We start from the raw sequence: 18,631 nt of genomic DNA, 5'->3' as shown, positions 1-18,631 counted from the left end.
CATCCAAAAAGGTTCCTGGCAAGAAATGCGCAAGGGCTACAAATGGGACCAACAGAGAGCTTGGCATAGGAGGGGGGAGCCTGGGGCCCCTGAGCCTGCTTCTATTTGGAAGATGGACTCAATTAGGTACCAGAAAGCGCCTGGGCCAGCAGTCAGAAGAGACCACCCTCCTCCAACTGGGGCAGACCTCTGGGGCAGAGGCGCTCCCTCATAGTCCAGGATTGAGCCCCCAGAGGATTAAACTAAATTATGAATCAGTCAGACTCTTGAATGCTCATTTTGAAGAGAAATTCAGATACCCAGGACCCTCCTGGGGAGACTAGAGCATGCCTGACGTTTTACTGCTAGTTGCTTCCTACCCACTTCAGTGTCACCCTTTGCAAGTTTCAGTCCAGTGAGGTAGGAGGCCAGACTCTGCCTCAGGGAGAGAGCTTTTTTTTTTCCAGCTGCTCCCAGACCTCGGACCCAGGAGTACTGGATAGGAATTGGTGTGAGCTCCCTGGAAATGAAAGAGAGAGAGAGAGAGAGAGAGAGAGAGAGAGAGAGAGAGAGAGAGAGAGAGAGAGACTTGAGCTCCTGGAAATGAGTGTATCATGGGTGTAAGTGTGTGTGTTTTGTCTGTCCTGGTACAGTGCTTTCACTAATCCCAGAAATCCGGGGCTGACAGCCAAATCAGAATCTGTAAATTTCCACCCCCTCACCCAGCCCCTCAAACATCATAGTTAGATATGACAGGTACTACTAAAACCCTTGACATCTATTAACTCATTTATTAACTCATTTAAACCCTCACACATTCTCGCTGAGGAGTAATTCTACCCCTATTTTACTATTGAAGAAACGGCGACACAGAGAGGTTGAGTAACTTGCCCAAGGTTACACAGCTGGGAACTGAACCCAGTCTAGCTATTAATTAATCTTTGCACAATCCTTTAGTGGCTCAGCCTATCTACTTGAGGGAGGAGGGAGAGCTCTTTTGTGCCTTGGCTCAGAAGTAGAGCATTCAAGCAAATGTCCTTAACTGTCTCTACCATGCAGCAAAGGGGGAGTTTGGACAGTTGTAGGAGGACCAAGCCCCAGACCCCTGCCCAGAAAATTTCCCAAAGTCACCTGCAAGGACCAGGCATCAAGTTTCTGGGGTTGGCTTGCCCACTACACCCCTGGCTTGTGATAGGGGACAGGGAACCCTACTCTCCACTTTAGCCCTACAGGTTAAGACTATGCATATGAGAATCCAAGCTTCACCCAATCTATAAAATCAAAACATACTGGCAAAGGAATTGGATGATTATTTATGACACAGAAAGATTCTTCACCTCACAGTGGATCATTGTAGTGAGTTCTGGAAAACTTACAAGGCCTGACTTACATCTGTGACTATAGATTCTGATATTGGGAACCTGTTTCTCCCTCATGTAGTAAACTTCATTAGCAAACTTCTAAGCCAGAGTGTGAGAGGAGGCATCCAGGCAGGTGAGAGAACGGGAGGTGTTATCAATAGTATCCAAAAAATACCACAGCCCAGGTGCACGCTGTCAAGTGACCACACCAAGTTGTTTTGCTGGTTGGAGGTAGAAGTGTGGCCTGGGACTGTGGAAGGAGAAGCCTATCTGTCACAAGTCTTAGCTGCAGCCATTAAAAGCACAGAAAAATATATTATTATTATTATTATTATAATATCGCAGGAAAGGAATTTACCAAAACGACAATGATTTCAAAATGAGCAAAGGACTTGAACAGTTCTCCAAAGAAAATAAATGAACAGCCAACAAGCACATCAAAAGACACTCAACAACAGTAGCAACAAGAAAACCAAATCAGGGCCTCCCCGGTGGCGCAGCGGTTGAGCGCTGGGTTGCGAAGCTGCCCGCAGCCTCTGCAGTGCCGGTTCAATCCCCGGCTGCTCCCCGCCACTGGAGGAGGGTCCCACATGGCGCGCAGACCTCTCCTGCCGCCCGCTGCTCCCCTCAGCAGTGTACTTTGGTCCTTCTGCCTGCTCTGCTCCCCGCTCTGGCTCTGGTGAATTCTCTCACCCTCCCGCGCTTCTGACTGTACCCAGTGCTTGTATAAATAAATAAATAAATAAATAAATAAATCTTAAAAAAAAAAAAAAAAAAAAAAAGAAAACCAAATCAAAACCACAGTGAGATACCTCCTGACACCCCTTAAGAGGGTACTGGTAGCAAAGGAACAGACAATAACTAGTGTTGATGAGGATGTGGGCTAGCTGGATCCTTCTTATCTTGATGGTGAGAATGTAAAACGTAAGGTCATTGGGAAAAACAGTTTGATGGTCAAAAAGTTAAACATGGACCTCCCCTGGTGGCACAGCGGTTGAGCGCTGGGCTGGGAGGTTGCCCGCAGCCTCTGCAGCGCCGGTTCGTTCCCCGACCGCCGGCTAGGGTCCCACCAAAAAAAAAAAAAAAAAAAGTTAAACATGACTACCACATGATAGAACAATTCCATTCCTAGGAATGTACCCAAGGGAACGGAAAACAAGTACTCAAACAAATCCTTATATACAAAATCCATAGCAGCATTATGTCCATCCGCACATGGATAAACAAATTGTGGTGCACGCATAACAATGGAAAACTACTCAGAAAAGGGATGGAGATGGACCCTGAAAATGTTATTTTAGCTGAAAGAAGCTAGTCCCAAAAGATCACATATTACAGATTCCACTCACATGAAATATTCAGAATAAGTAAACCCATAGAAACAAAACACAGACTGGTGGTTGCCAGGGATAGCAGGAGAATAGGGAGTCGCTGCTTAATGGGTCTGGGTTTTGTCTTGGAACTTCGAGGTGGTGGCTGCATAACATAATGAATGGATGAAATGCCACTGAATGGGTTAATTCCTTGTTATGTGAATTTCACCTCAATTTTTTTTTTTAAAAAAGGGCAATGGTTGGTCAGAGGAAACTGGGGAGTCAGAGAGCCAGGTTGGGGGCTTATGGAGCTGGAAATCATGATGCAAATTCTACTGAAGTGCCAGTCTGGATAGATTCCCATGCCCCGAGGCCAGGCATGGTTCTGCAGAGCACAGTCTTAGAGCAGGAAACCGAGTCACCCTTTTGGCAACCCCACCTCTGTGGGGTTGGCCACCTACAGTGCCCATGCAATGCTCTCTGTACCTCGGGCACCCCAGACTCCAGCTCCCCATATCAGTTACAGCCTCTCCTGCCTGCATCCCTGACACCACTTCCCTCATCTATTTGTCAATGCCGAGGGAAGGACGTGTCCTTGGAATGTAAAACTTGGGGTCCCCTGAGAGTTCATGGGTGAGGTGGCAGTGGGCAGGTCCTACCTGGAAAGTCCATCCTGACCTTCTCATCCAGAGGGGAGGTGGCTGAATGCGGGGGTTCTCCATGTTGCTCCTCCACCAGCCGCTTTAACTGGGAATGTGTTGAAAAGCCGATTTTCAGTTGCCCGAAGCCACTGACTGTGAAACTCAGAAGGCGGAGGTCTGTGTTTTAACGAGCTCTCCAACTATTTTAGACTCAGAGACCACGAGTTTGAGTCTAAAGTCAGACCCCCTGCCACTTAATATCTGTGTGACTTTTGACAAGTCACTTAACCTTTAGGGGACCAGTTGTCCCAGTTTGCGGGCACCGTTCTGGCTTTAGCACTAGTCCCAAGTAAACAGGTAAGTGAATTGCTCAGGCTTTTATTCCGTTGGCCTCTGTGGCTATCACCTGTGGCCTTGAATGCAGCAGCATGGGCTCACAGTACGCATGCCTGATGGCGGACACCTGGAGTGTGGTGCATGTATGCATAAGCGTGCACACCTGAGCCTTGAGGCTGAGGCTATAGGGCAGCGTCACTCAGAGGCAAGAAGGAGTCGCTATGAGAGGACGAGCTATGGCTGCAAGAGGAAGAGACAACAAGAGAACAGCAGAGAGAGCCCAAAGAGAAAAGGGTATAAAGATTCGCCTCCCAGCCTCCTGACCCCTCGGCCCCCCTGCCTTGCCAGCCTTCAGGCTTGCCCCACAATTGGCGTAAAAAGAGCATTAAAGCCTGAAAAAGCCACTGAGGGCTCCAGGATTCTCCTTTATCCCTCTGCTTGAATCAATAGAGAACCTACTCTGTGCTTGCTGACACAACATTTGGTCACCCTGGTGTTTAGGAAGACACCGTAAAACACATCTCTGACTCATTTCCTTCTTTTATAAACTGAGGATAATAAGTTAGTATATTAAAATGTTTAAAACACAGCCTGGTGGGGCCTCCCTGGTGGCACAGAGGTTACAGACACAGCACTATCAAGCTATCGCCAGCCACTGCAGCATGAGTTCCATCCCTGGCCAGGGAGCTGACCCACATGGCACAGCCGACCTCTCCTGCCTCGCCCACTGCTCCCTCAGCAGTGTATTTTCAGTGGATCTGCCTGTTCTGCTGCCCACTCTCTGGTGAATCCTCTCCCCACCCCTGTATCTCTGACCTGTACCCCAGTTCTTCTATGCATAAATAAATCTCTAAAAAAAGAAAGAAACACGGCCTGGTAAGAGTAAACACTAAAGTGTGTTAGCTCAGCTGAGTTAGATTCCTCAGTTTGGATTCCTTCATTAACATGATAGCATTTAAATCTCATTTGTTGGGCCTCCCCGGTGGCGCAGCGGTTGAGCGCTGGGTTGCGAGGCTGCCCGCAGCCTCTGCAGCGCCGGTTCCATCCCCGGCTGCTCCCAGGCCACCGGAGGAGGGTCCCACATGGCGCGCAGACCTCTCCTGCCGCCCGCTGCTCCCCTCAGCAGTGTACTTCGGTCCTTCTGCCTGCTCTGCTCCCAGCTCTGGCTCTGGTGAATTCTCTCACCCTCTGGCGCTTCTGACTGTACCCAGTGCTTGCATAAATAAATAAATAAATCTTTAAAAAAAAAAAAAAATCTCATTTGTTAGCATTAAAGTTCTCCAAACCGCCTGCACATAGTAAATGCTCAGTGAGTCTCAAGCTATCCTCATTATTAATATTAATGCCATTATCTGTTGGCTAATATTATTTGGCCACATTTGAGTCAAGGTTTCAGGCAATCACCAGAGTGAACAATTAGAGCAAGCCCAGCTAAGCAACCCAACCCCCGAATCCTAAGTATCAATACATCCAACCCTAGCTAACGTGATGGTCTTCATTGCCCAGTTTCCACCCTAGGGATCCATTACCAGATCACTTTCACAGGTTTTTGCAATTTATACCATTTATACTGAGAGGTTTTCACAGTATAAATCAGTGAGAGCTCATCATTCTTTTGGTCATGGAATATCCTCCTCCCAGATGTGATGTCACTGGTTTATAGCCTGGAGGAAATGAGAGGCATACAATGGGTCATTAGGGGGTGCATTATTTAGGAAATGCCCAATGCTGGCCAGGATTGCAGCACGTTGGGGGGAGGGGAACACAAGCTGAGGTAGGCCCTGCCACCTTCAGCTCACCCAGGCATTGGCATTCAGGTGGCCAGGATGCGTGCTACTTCTCGGTCTGACCTGTAGTATCCTGCCCATCATCCATTACCACCAGCCACAGCTCAGCCACAGGGTATCCTAACTGCAAAGAGGATAGGGAACTCCATTTAGGGCAAAGGCGTATGGGTTTTCTATTGAGCAAATAGCAAGTTTCTGCCACCAGGATTGTAGAATGACAAAGAGGAGTTGCTTTGGCTGGCAAGGGGAACTCATGGGAATGGGGGTATGTAGGATAAGTGAAAAGGTATCAGGCTTTTCTGCTCTCCCACAATTAGGATTGATGATGGATCTGTGTGGTGCTGAATGCATGCCTGATTGCAGGCACCTGGAGTAGGGTGTAGGCATGCGTAAGTGGGTACACCTGTGCTAAGGCTATGCTTATAAGGGCGGCGTCATGGGGACACCAGAAGAACCACGAGAGAAGCGGAAGCAGAGCCTCGAGAGGAGCAGAGAACAAGGCCACCAGAGAACGTCAAAGAGCCCAGAAAGAGTGAAGACTTGTGGGGGCTGCCAGCCTCCCGGCCCCCCAGCAAACCTGTCTGCTGTGTACCTGGTAAATCCCAATAAAAGCCTGAAAAAGCCACTGAGGGCTCCAGGACGACTCTTTCACCCGTCTGCTTGAATCATAGAGATCCTGTTCCATGTCATTCCTGCCACTACAGGGTACCTCGGTCTCTACAATCTAATAGCCTGCTCTCCATGTTTTCCCAATTAGGGGTCTAGCATGGGAGTGAAGTGACATGATGGTGTCATTTTTAAAACCCTTGATCAAACTTTCAGTTTGGTTTGTAACTCTCTGACTGGTAGCTGCAAGACAGAAAATTCCCTGGTTTTCCAGCCAGGCCTTGAGCCAAGAATTTGGACTTTGAACTTGCCTTTCTTTCCTTTAAGCTGTGTGGTTTGTTAGCACACCACCTACCCATCAGCCCTTGACTTGGGGTAACAATACCCATCAATGGTTTGAGCCACCAGGACCCCAAAGCCTTACCTTTGAAGTGCATTTTGTTCTGGAGGCAGAGGATTAACTGCCTCACGCCATGGGCTGCTGGTGTCCTGTCCCTTAATACTAGGGGGATTTCCATGTCCTCTGGCCCGTTCACTAGCCCCACACCCGCCCTGTTTCTCTCAGGGCTTTGTGCTCCACCCACTCCTAGCTCTATTTTTATATCAATCAAGGTTCTTAATTTTAAGCAACAGAAACTGATTCTGGCCTCTCTCAGCAGAAAAGGAATTTGTCGAAGGTATTGGTTATTTCCCAGGAGCCCTGGAAGGTGGAAGGACTGGGTGCAGAAAAAACCCATGGCCACTGCTGGCCACAGATGCCACAGTCGTTACCACCAACGTGGGTCAGAGGTGTCGCCACCTTTGGAAACAGGTTATAGCTGCTGCCTCTGCCACCATCAGTGGCTGGGATATGCTTCTTTGCACAGGTGGCTTTAATTCAATCAGGTGTGTGGGTCTGTGGGAGGGGCCGTGTCTTGTGTTCAGGGTCCAGCTACAAAGGAGGCATACAGGGGCATTTTTAACGTCTTTCATGGGAGATAGGCTCTGTCTCAAAGCAGGGGATACCTTTAACACATGTAGGGGGCTCAGATGTGGGGCAGCCAGAAGAATGAATTAGGTCCACTGGGAGAAGCCACCCAGTGCATCCAGGACCTGGACCCATGGCACTGGTCTTGTCAGCCCCACAGTCTGACTGGCAGGTTCTATGTGGGGTCAAGCAAGTAATGGAGCAGTGTCCTGCTCCATTACAAAGGTGGCATGGCCTGGGAATGCTGACAGAAGCTGAGCCCACCAAGTAGCTGTGAGCAAGACCTCCAACTTGGACTTGGTTTCGAGGCAGGGGACTGAGATCCCATTAATCCTCGAAACTTGCTGTCCATGTGACCCTTGACTCATACGGGAGCCTTTCTGTATGGTGGGTAATAATGGCACCTACCCTGCCCAGGTTGTGTGAGGATTAAATGAGGTGGTGGCTGTGAAGTTTGTAGCTCACTGTCAAGCATACAGCAGGCATTCACTCACTGCAACGGCTGCCTGCAATCTTTACCTTCGCCTTCTTCCTTGGAGAACAACACTATGAAATTAGTGATCTACTTTGGACCCTGTTGAAATCAGGATGAGTATTTCTGGGCGTCAGCTCCAACAACTCTGGGGACCACCTGTTTGATACAGCCACCCCCTCTGCTCCTCTCCTTTTCCCCTTATTCTTGTCCTTGCATCTGCTTGGCCTGTCTGTTCCATTCTTCTAATCTCTCTCTTTTTAAAAAAAAAGATTTATTCATTCATTTATGCATACAAGAGCTGGGGTACAGGTCAGAGGCACGGGGGTGAGAGGATTCACTAGAGACAGAGTGGGGAGCAGAACAGGCAGATTGACTGAAACACACTGCTGAGGGGAGCAGCAGGCGAGTCAGGAGAGGTCTGCTGCGCCATGTGGGTAGCTCCCTGGCCGGGGATGGAACTTGTGCTGCAGAGGTGCAACTGGACTCAGCCTGGGGAATGGAAGAGGTGTGTCTCTTAGGAAATCTGAGGGAGCAGGGACTTTGTGAGAGATGCATATGAAGCGAAGACCTACACCCCATTTCCTAGCAGTTGACTGATATGCTGACTGAACCGTGGATCCCCAGATAAATGACCAAACATTATTCTGGGTGAGTCTGTAAGGGTATTTCTGGATGAGATTAACATTTGAATCCATAGACTGACTAACGCAGGTAGCCCTCCCCAATGTGAGTGGGCCTTATCTAATCAGTTGAAGGCTTGAATAGCAGGAAAAGCTGACCCTTCCTCAAAGTCTCTCTCAACCCTCTTGCTGTCTGACCACCTCAAGCTAGTATGTCTGCTCCTTTCCACCTTCGGACTCCAATTGAAACTTAGGCTCTTCCTGAGTTTAGAGCCTACTAAAATTACATATCAGTTCTCCAGGGTCATCAGTTTGCTACTTGGGGATCTTGGGACTACAGATCGTGGGCCTCCATAATCACAGGTGTCAACTTCTTACAACCTATCTCTTTATTTATAGAGAGACAGATGGTTGGGAGGGATGGATAGATAGATGGATAGATGGAGAGACAGAGGAGAGAGACAGAAAGATCCTATTCTGTTTCTCTGCAGAACCGAACACCAATACAGCCCGCAAGTGAGGGTGGGGCCCAGACAGAACCCCATACTTAAACAGCTTGGGCTGTCGGTGGCTTGGACATAGTTTGGGGAGTCCACACACTTGGACATGGTTTGGGGTGTTATTGCTAGTGAGCTTTCCAACACTCCATCAGCCTCCTCATTGGATAACTGACCCCAATTAGCAACCTGGTGACAATTGAATGGTTTTCCCCACTTGATTCCAAGATTGGATCCATAACCTTGGCCTTACGAGAACAATGCAGGTTTGCTGCATTCTCCCCTTTCTAAGCAATCACATCTCAGTATTTCTAGCTTCTAGGGGACAGTGGTGATCATAGCCCAAGGAGAATGGCAAGCTTGTGTTAATGCTGTGCCTTCTACAATGGCCAGAGCAGGTATTTGTAAGTACCTATGCACTGTCAATCTTCTAGGTGGACATGGGTGAGTTTTCTGTCCTCTCTGGACATTGCAAATATGAAAGTGACCACAGACGTAAATATGTGCCAAAGGAACAGACACAGAAAGTGAGGCGACACAGCAGTGCAGGTGTTTACCTTGGAGCATATGGTCTGCTGAATGAGTTCTTGAGTGGATGAATTAGGACCATGAAGAGGGGCTGCAGAGTCTCTACCTTCTTCCAAAGTGAACACTTGCTCTGCACTGTCAGCACCATGGGGGCTCCTGCCACAGGTCTCCTTGTTTCTCACTGAGAGCAAGCAGGCACTGAATAAAATGCTCTTGGTGATGGTGTTGCAGGAAACCCTGAGAAAAGGAAAAGGAGCAGACCCACATTTATTATTTGATCACAGAGTCAGGAGGAAAGGGGGTGGGCTCTGGAAGGGGCTTGGAAGTCAGAGTAAAACTGGGGTCTGATCCAAACCCACAAACAAAAGGTGGAATTGATAATGGGGCTCCATTTATGTATTCAGCACACAGCCACTGGGCACCTACTCAGTGCCAGGCCCTAAGCAAACAGCAGGAAGCAGGATCTCCCTCCCTGCCCCACCATGTCAAGCGCTCTTGAGAGATGAGGAGCCCAGAAATGAGATCAACTGCCCGAGGTTAGTGAGAAGGCAGCAGCAACGCTTGACTTTTCAGTCCTCCCCGGAATCAGAATCGGAATGGAATCGGAATCTGAATCAGAATCGAATCCAGCAGACTTGACTCCTTTTGAGAGAAGGGGCAGCGGGGTGTCCAATTCCCATCCCAAGCCGGCTTCTTTGTTCCTCACTCAGAGCCATCCCTCTGGGCCCATTCCCAATGCAGCCAGCTCAGAGGCTTAGCCCTAAGGCAGCTGTGGGGTGTGGGTCTGACAGGGCCAGCAAGTGGGTGGGCAGACACACAGCAGAGGACACTTGAGAATGAACACCGACCAGGGCTGGGTGTCTTCTCAGAGGACACAAGGATCACAGACATCATCCCTCCTGCCTTTTCACGGTATCACCCCCAAATGTCAGGACCCAGGTGATGGGGTCCATTTCCCTGGTGGGCTTGGGGAAATAGTGGGTCACCCTCCCACACTTGGGGGCTTTTCAGGTTTGAAGTGAGCCAAAGAGACCATTAGTCTCAGTGCCATGGTCCCCCAAGAATGGAGACAGCCCCCCGAAGCCTGAGCCCAGCTTGGGCTCTCTGGGTCCCAGGTCCATCAGGAACCAGGCTGACTGCTCACTGACCAGAGGTGGGTACTCCCCTGCCCTGCCTCTCCAGGGGCGCAGCCCACCCGCTCAGAGCTGAGGAACAAGGAATCAAGCAGGCCACACGCTCTTCACCCCTTCCTCCCATACCCTCCCTCTTCCCAAACTCTCATGCTGCCCTCTGCTCCCTTCAGATTTACACATGGCTCCAGAGCCCCAGCGCAGTGTGGGAAGGCCAAGCCAGAAGAGACCTCAGGGCACAGCCGTCTCCTGGTGAGTCTGTCAGGGTTGCCTGGGAGGGAGCCTGGTTGTTGGCTTGTGTGGGGCTCTGGGTTCCCCTGGGATGGAACAAGGACCCCAGGAGGCTTGTTCAGTGTGGTGGGCACCAACTCAGCTGTCTCAGGCTGCCTGGTCAACTCACTGTGGCTCGAGGCCCCTTCTTCCTTTGTCTGTAAATGGGAGGAGTTGGCCCAGCTCATTCCAAGCCCCTTCAGGCCCATGGAGCCCAGCAACATCCTGCTGGCAGAGGCAGGGGATTCCCTCCTCCCATCTGAAGCCGGGGGTCAGGGTTCTCCAACAGGACCCTTACCTATGGGACGCCTGAGATCTTTGGGAAGTAGCAAAGGGGAAACTTGCTGATTGATATCTTAGTCCTCGCTTGGGAAAGTTAAAGAAATCTTATATTTTAAAACTGTAAAGAAACTTTATAAACATTTTCAGAAAGGAGCTCTCCAACCTCCACCAGCTAATGCACCATTTTCATCGGCGTCACCAGGGTGTGTGAGAAACCCCGGGGGCCTCTTGGTTTCCTCAGCTATGGTGACCTCACTCAGCTCCTGGCTCCATGGTGGGCACTTGAGGGGTTTCTATCTTGCTGGCACGGAGGCTGTGGGGACAATGTTAGGAAGGCGCGGGGGCCGAAGTTTCTGGTTTCCTTTGGGTTTCACCTGAGCTCATCTCTGTTGGAAGTGGGATGGCTGGACTGGGGTTCTCGAGAAGTCTCTGCAGCTCCAGGCTGACCTTGAGAGAGATTAGGTCAAATCTCACCTTGCCAGCAGCAGCTTAAGCAGCTAAGTCATCCCGTGAGTGGCCAGGGGGTGAAGCCCCTTGTTCACCGCATGTGCGTGGGGCTGAGGAGCAGGGGGAACATGGGTATCTCACAGACCTTTAACTTGCACCTCCAGTCACGCAGCATTGGTGGGCCTTGTCTCTCCTCTGTGAGATTTCTCCAGGGGCTGTGCCAGCGGGTTTTGTAAAGATCTGAGTGAGGGGAGATAAGGAATCTCCTCTCACGGTTCTCTCACAGATGTGTCACACAGTCAATTTTGAGACCCTCCCTCTGTTCTTCAGCTCCAATCACCCTCCTCGGGTTTCATATTTTCCACCCCAGACCTTTACCCAGCAAGCTGTGTCCAGTCCTGTCAGACCTCCCGGGGGGGAAAGGGGAGGTACTTTAGGGTGGGGGTCGCAGGCTGGGGCACAGAGAAGCCATGGGGAGTGACAGCCCTTCACAGGGGCTTGAATCCCCGCAAAGGGAGGACCCCTTAAGGCCCACTGAAGTGTTTCCAGTAGCTCTGTCAGGCCGTGTGTGTGTGGGGGGGGGGGGGTAGGGGTGGGGGCAGCAGCAGGTGGGGGAGCTGTGGCTGTGGCCTTTTGGGATGGTGCAAGGCCTCGTCAACCTGGAGGACTGCCCCGGTCCCCCTGACCTGAGGACGCTGGAGGAGGTGACTTGACCTCAGCCCACAGCGCTTTGATTTTCTCCTCAAGGTGCGCGCGCCACCGACCCCTTGAAACCAAATGGTTCCCTTTTGGGGGAAAAGGGTCAAGACAACCCACCCAGGGCACAAACCTCTTCTCTTGCTTCTACCTCAGGGTGGCGCCAGGGTCTGGGGCTGCAAGGGAGGGGACGCGCAGGGGGACCCCTCACCTCAGCCAGGCGGGCTGCAGCCGCGCATGCGCCCTAGCCCCTAACCCGCCGGTCTCAACTCGCGGCTTCCGTGGCCGGTGAAATCCCGTTCCCGCGCACACCTCGGCTTTAGCGGCTTGAAAAGGCCACTTTAGGGAAAAAGACAAGTTTGCTCTGTGCATTGGCCGGGAATCGAACCCGGGCCTCCCGCGTGGCAGGCGAGAATTCTACCACTGAACCACCAATGCGCGACGGGCCGTGGGTCCTCCGCGCGGCCCAGGAGGGCGGCTCCGGCTCTCGCGCCCCGACTAGTCCCCCCCGAAAATCTCCATCCAATAGGACGGGATGGGACGGAGAGTTGGGAAGAGGAAGGGGGTCTGGTCAGCCCGAGGGGACCTCAATACGCGCTCGTGCTCATTTGAGATTCGTCACCTTCAGCTCGGCCCACCCCCCAGCCCTCCCGGCTCGGTCGCTCCCGGCCGTGGGGAGGGGCGAGGGGGGCTGCCTGTTTCACGCACCACACGGGGAACCCCGACCCCACAGCGCCGGGAGGCGGGGGCCGGTCCTCTCCCCGCTCCACTGGAGCGTTTTCCTTGCCCCAAGGACCCACCCCTGCGGGTTCCTGGCCGCCTGTATATACTTCCTGGAGTCAGAAAGCAGGTGTAGGGGCGCCCCCGGGACCCTGAAGGGTGAAGGGGCCCCCAAACTTTCTCCATTCAGCCCCAGTGGCCCGCGTGGGCCTTGGTCCTTGGGGGCTGGGCCTGAGCTGGGGGCGTGGGTACACAGCACCAAAAAGGTGGATTCAAGAAACATCACTGCGCCCAGCACGCTCACTGCTGCCCCCCTCTACTCAACACGGGCCCACCCCCGGGTGACCTGAAGCTCCTGCAGCTGTGTCCACACGGCCTTCCTGCCCAGGCCAGGACCCAGTTGTCTCTCTGAACTGATTCCCCCAACCCTCCTGGGAACCTGTTCCCTGGAATGCACCTGGCACAGGAGAAGGTGCATAAAGGTCCCCAGTCCTTTCTCCTGGAGCCTGGAGCAAAGGGGGAGGTGGCCCGGTCACTGCTCTAATCCTGCCTGGCTGCCCCTGCCAGTGCTAAGCACGATATCCTGGCAATTCCCACACAAGGATTAAAAGCTCTCACACCCCCACCAGGGCTTTGGGCACTGACTTAACTCCTCCCTTTCATCCTTTGCCAGTCTAAAACCCAGAACATGAAAGAGGGTGGGGCGTGGGAGGGGGGCACTCTGGCAGGCCTGCTTGCCACCTGAAGCCATCTGGAAGGTGCCCCTTCTCAGAAGCCAGCCAGAGGGAAGCTGGTTTGCTGTGGTCTCACAAGGTGACCTTGAGCAAGGCCTATGGTCTCTTATGGTGGAGAATCCCAGGATTCTAAGGAAAAACTTCTTAAATGTTTCTCCAAGTTAGACTGTGTCCGGCCCCAGTGGTGACCTCTTCCCCATGTCTCTCCTTCACAGCAGCAAAAACTATGATCTGGACTACGAGCTGCGCAGGGACGATGTCTCGTACAGGTGGGTAGGTCCTGCCCCTGCCTTCCTTTGGGCACACAGGTGGGGCTGGTTGGCCTGACTCCCTCTATCCTGTCCCTCTAGGGTGTATAAATACCAGAGGATCCCTCCACTCATCAACCGTGTGCCTGTCAAGATGCGGAGGACCCATGTGAGCATGGGAGTCAAGGGCAGCTTTAGTCCCCACAAGATTCCCAGGAATAGCCACCTGCCTCCGGAGCAGATCAAGTGTGAGTGAGGAGGCCCAGCCTTCACTGCAGCCAGGGAGCCCTGGCAGCACTGTTATCTGTCCTGCTGGACCCATCACCAATTCTGTCCTCTGATCCATCCTAACAGTTCGGACTAGGGAGCTGCATTCCATCATGGGGGAACTGAGCCAGATCAAAGCCCAAGTGGACAGCCTGTTGCAGAGTCTGGAGTGCATGGACCGGCAGAGGGCCCAGCCTCCAGGTCAGACACCCCTGAAGGGCCTCCTCACAACAGGCTTCAACTTCCCCACTGCTGAGGGAAGTTTGCAGTCTGCCCTGCACAGGCGTGCCCTTCCTCCTGCTCCCTCTGGCTGTTCCAGTGACTTGAGGACACTCGTGCCTTCTGGGTTGGCCTAGCCCCCACCTACAATAGTTATCTGGAGCCGGGGCAGTCCCAGCCCACCTTGTCTTATTCCCTCAAGCCCTAGACACCCCTGATCAGTGTTGGGCATTAAGGGCCTGTTCTGGAGTCAGCAAGGCCCTCCAAGCCCAGCCATCTCTCACTGCACAGGGACAGAGGACAGTGACGGGAACTGGGCTCCTGGGAGTGCAGCTTCTTCATGCAGAACCACCGAATCCCAGAAGCAGCTCAGGGGCCAGAGGGCCTGTGCAGAGGTGTACAGCTGGGAGGAGAGCACAGACCCGAAGGCAGTGAGTGACCTGGCACCTTCCCCATTCTCACCCTCCTAGTGTTTGGGTCCTTGTGGCTTTCCTGTGGGTAAGGGAGGGACTCAGATTTGTGCAGGAGCCATATTGGTGGGGTGGGGGGATGCATGATTTCCACCATGGAAATGCCTAGATGACAACTTGGGCACTTCCCAAGCTTAACAGCTCAGCTGGACCATTCTGGGTTGAAACACCATCTCCTTCTGGAAGGGGGTGGGGTTTGAGCATTGTCGAAGGAATGTCACAGTAGGCTTCATGCCAGACCCCTTGCCCAGAAACCACCTGCCAAACCTGTTAAAAGTCAGATTTTTGCCCTTCTCCTGCCCCCCCTACTGCCCAGGGTCTTTGGCTGTCTGCACTGGGCCATGCTCCTCAAGGAAGTATTGGTACATGGCCTTTCTGGATGGAGAATATCCATACACGTATGATACCCTCCTCCCAGATTGGTGTCCCGAAGGGAGTCTTGCTCCCACTGCTGTTTAGGCCAGCTCAGCAATTCCAGGCTACCGGGGGTTGACAGTACAGAACCCTATTCCCCTTCACCCACACAGCTCTTCCCTTCAGCACCTGGGTTCCAGAGGGCTGTCACTGTTGCCCAGGTCTGAGCCACATCTGCACTGGAACCTGGTGGTTCTGGGTTCTGCGTCTCAGGAAAAATCTAGAGTAGCACTGAGCTGCCCAAGTTGCCAAGAAAGGAGGTGGGGAATTCAGGGAGACGGGGAGATGTTAGATGATGTATTTCCTACAGGTGAAGAATCACACATCAGAGAAGCAAGACAGCCAGTAGGAAGCTGGCACCTTTCCAGGCTCTTAGCGTCCAGCATCTTCCAGAGTGGCTCCCTTCCTCACCTGTGGGGTTTTTCTAAAGGCCTCCCAGAAGTACCCTTGCAACTAGAGGCACCTTTCTAGAGGGCCACAGAAGTAGTAGAACAGTTCAGCCTGACCAGCTGGGGAGCCTCCCTAGAGTGGCCAGTGTCCTGGAGGTCCTTTTCCAGATGGTGGTCTGGGGGCTGGCACCAGCTGACCAGCCTCAGCAGCTGAGGCCCAGTCGTGCAAGGAGCGGCTGCACAGGGCTTCCGAGAGCACCCTCAGCCCCCTGCAGGCCGGCAGCTGTTTCAGCTGGTCTTGTCCCCTCCTGGGTCCTGCCAGTCTTCAGTCTAGGTGGAGAGTAAGCCCACCCACACAGCTTCCTGCAGCCACATCGGTGCTCAGGAAACACCCAAGTTCCTGCAGTCCCCCTTCCAGTGTGAAACTGAGCTTTAAGGTGCCTGGTGTGTGTCCCACAGTCCTTCTGAGTACACTTTTTCCCATCACCCTACAAAACAGGGGTGTTATGTCTTGTTTCCATCAGATCTGCTCTGGAAAGATGTATTGTCAGGAGGGGGAAAATAAAACTTGTATATTTCCCTGGTCAGGGGTTCTTGGTGTGGTCTCTGGTCTCATTCTGCTGCTTGGGCTGCCCAGGCCCCTGAAACACCTAAGTTTAGAGAAACTCACACCCTGCTGGGGTGCAGAAAGGGCTGCCCTTCCTTCCTCCATACCTGAGCAAAAACCCACTGGGTTCAAAAGCCACCAAGGGAAGAACACAGCCTTGGGGTCTGTCAGGCCAGCTCTGCTCTGAGGCCCATCTGCTTTCCCAGCATCCAGCAGTTCACTCCTGGCAGTTTATCTGCCCTCCCGCTGGAACCAAGTCTGGACAAGGGGCATCAGATAATGAAACCTGCGTGCCCCCCCCCACCCTTACCAGCAAACAGGGAGGCCTCTGGCTGTGCTGCTCTGCACGTGGGTAGGGAAGGATGGGTCTGCATTTCACCCAGAACCAAACCCTTTCCAGCTACTCAACTCTGAGCTGTGGTCGTGCCCAGCACTAAATCAGGGGTTAGGGGACACCCCCAGAGTCCTCCTGGAGCCATGAAACTCTCCCCACTCAGTCACACCTCAGCGGTGGCCGCAACTCTGTACCTGACAGGCTGCTTCTCCTCCAAATCACATTTCCCTACACCAACTGGCCCCAAGTCCTCGACACCAGAGTGGAAATATGCAAAACCTTCTTTACCTCCTGGACCAGTGAAGAAGCACGACAGAAGGCTTTTCAGATGTAAAAGGGGTTTTTGTTATGTTCTAACTCAGATAAAAATGAGAAGGCACAGCCCTCTGTCCATTCTCTCAAAAGCAGTGCAGTTACACAGGAGTCCCTGGCTGGCCTGCACAGGGTCCATCCCTACAAGACAGTAAGTCCAGGTTCCGTTTTCCAGTTAAGTGGAGCTGCCGTTCTTTCCAACGTCGAGTCAGGTTTCTTCCAGCTGGGTCGTGGCTGGGAACCAGTTCAAGCAGAAAACTTTCTTCATGGAACAGTCTGTGAAAATTCGTTTAAATACACTGTCCAGAGCATCCCTTCCATAGGCGCTTCCGCGGAAGCTCTGGCGAGCCCTGCGCGCTCGGCTGGGTGCAGTCTGGAGGCCGACGGCGCGGGTCCTTTCGGAGAGGGCTGCAGCTGGGGGTCGGCGGCGGCCACAGTCTCTCAGGCTCGGGGGTCAGGAAGGGGCGGCGGCGCCCCTCCGGCGGGCGGCCCGCACCAAGCACTGCTGCAGCACCGGGTAGAGGCGCTGGCAGCCCTCGAGGCCCAGGCGCACCGCCTCGGCCCAGCTCTCGGTCGGGCCGCCCTCCCCGCTGCCCAGCAGCCCGGCCACCTGGTTGAGCACCGGCATGAGCGCCACGGTGAGGCCGGCGGCGGCGCGCTCCTCCTCCAGCCGCGTGGGGTCGAGCAGCCAGGTGGGCGCGGGCCCCGGCGCGCGGCTCAGGCCGCAGCCCACCACCAGGTCGTACATCTCCACGCCCGCGTCGGCCAGGGCGAGCGCGGCGGCCGTGAGCGCGGCGGCCAGGGCCGAGCCGCCGTCCTCGAGCAGCAGCGCCGACACCTCGAGCTGCGCGCGCGGGTACCGGCCCAGGCGCACGGCGGGCTCCAGCGCCTCCTGCAGCGCCAGCGCCAGCTCGCGCTCCTCGCCGCCGCCCGGGGGTGCGCGGCGCCGCCGGCCCGAGAAGGGCGCGCGGCGGAAGTCGCAGAGCAGGCGGCCGCGCAGCGCGGCGGGGGCCTCGCCGCCCGCCCCCGCCGGGCCGCCCCCGCGCTCGCTGCCCTCGGCCTGGCGCGGGCCCGAGACGGCGCACAGCACCTTGGTGCCCCCCGCCTCCAGGTAGGCCGAGCCCTTGGCCTGGCTCAGCAGCCCCGCGCGCGCGTACACGGGCCGCAGGCGCGTCGGGTCGCGGGCGGCGGGCGCCTCGTCCTCGGCGGCTGCGTACAGCTGCGGCGGCTGCGACTCCTCGGGCCCGCGGATGCGGCGGTGGTCGCCCGGCATGGCTGCGCCCGAGCTCGGCGCTTCCGCCCGTCCGCCCGGCCTGCGCCGCCGGCGCTTCCGCCCGCTCAAAGCCTCGCGCCGGGAGGGGGCTGTCGGGAGGGCGGCGGCCGCGCGCCAGCGCCCCCTGCCGCCGCGGAGGGAGAACGGCGGGCGGCGCCCTGTCCGCGGGCCGATGGGATCCCACGGGCCCGCAGAAGCGGCACCTGCGCGGGTCAGCCTGACCTCTGGCTTCCCGGGCCAGGGTGATGCCAAGGCGCATCTTCCTTTCGGTTGTGAAGGCTGCACTTTGCGCTCACACTGTCCCCAACGCTTTTGCAGAACAGGGGCTGATTTTGGGCCTTGTTCACTCATCCTCTTGGGGGACCTGGCTGACACCAAGGCTTGTTGGATTCGTGAATGGATGGAACTGTCCCTCTCACACTGGATTGTGTCCTTTGGGTCCCTGGCACACGCCTGTTGAAGCCAGGACCACAGTGACCTCTGCTTGTCTGGGGTGAGTGACCATAGGGCCAGCCTGGGGTACAGACGACATGATACCCGGCAGAGCCAGCACAGGCGAGTGGTGCCCCTGACCTCCTAGGCACTGTTTCTAGATTCAGGGCCAGGACAGGGTCTCCATCTCAGCTGTCCATCTCTAGGTCAAAGATGACAGAATGAGGAAGTCAGTGGGAGGGGAAGGGACAACTGATGCACCCTAAATGCCTCCTGC

General features: G+C 54.3%; 1 protein-coding gene across 1 annotated transcript; it reads right to left on the bottom strand.

Annotated features, from left to right (window-relative positions):
• Positions 1-17,103: 17,103 nt before the first annotated feature.
• Positions 17,104-17,922, bottom strand: EXOSC6 (exosome component 6; the record flags this gene model as incomplete). Its single annotated transcript, XM_084256644.1, has 1 exon — positions 17,104-17,922. One exon carries the CDS (start codon positions 17,920-17,922, stop codon positions 17,104-17,106), a length of 819 nt encoding a protein of 272 aa, XP_084112770.1.
• Positions 17,923-18,631: the final 709 nt, after the last annotated feature.

Source organism: Talpa europaea (genome assembly GCF_964194135.1).
Source record: "Talpa europaea genome assembly, chromosome: 16".
Lineage (NCBI taxonomy): Eukaryota > Metazoa > Chordata > Mammalia > Eulipotyphla > Talpidae > Talpa > Talpa europaea.
This window is presented reverse-complemented; position numbering and strand designations above follow the sequence as displayed.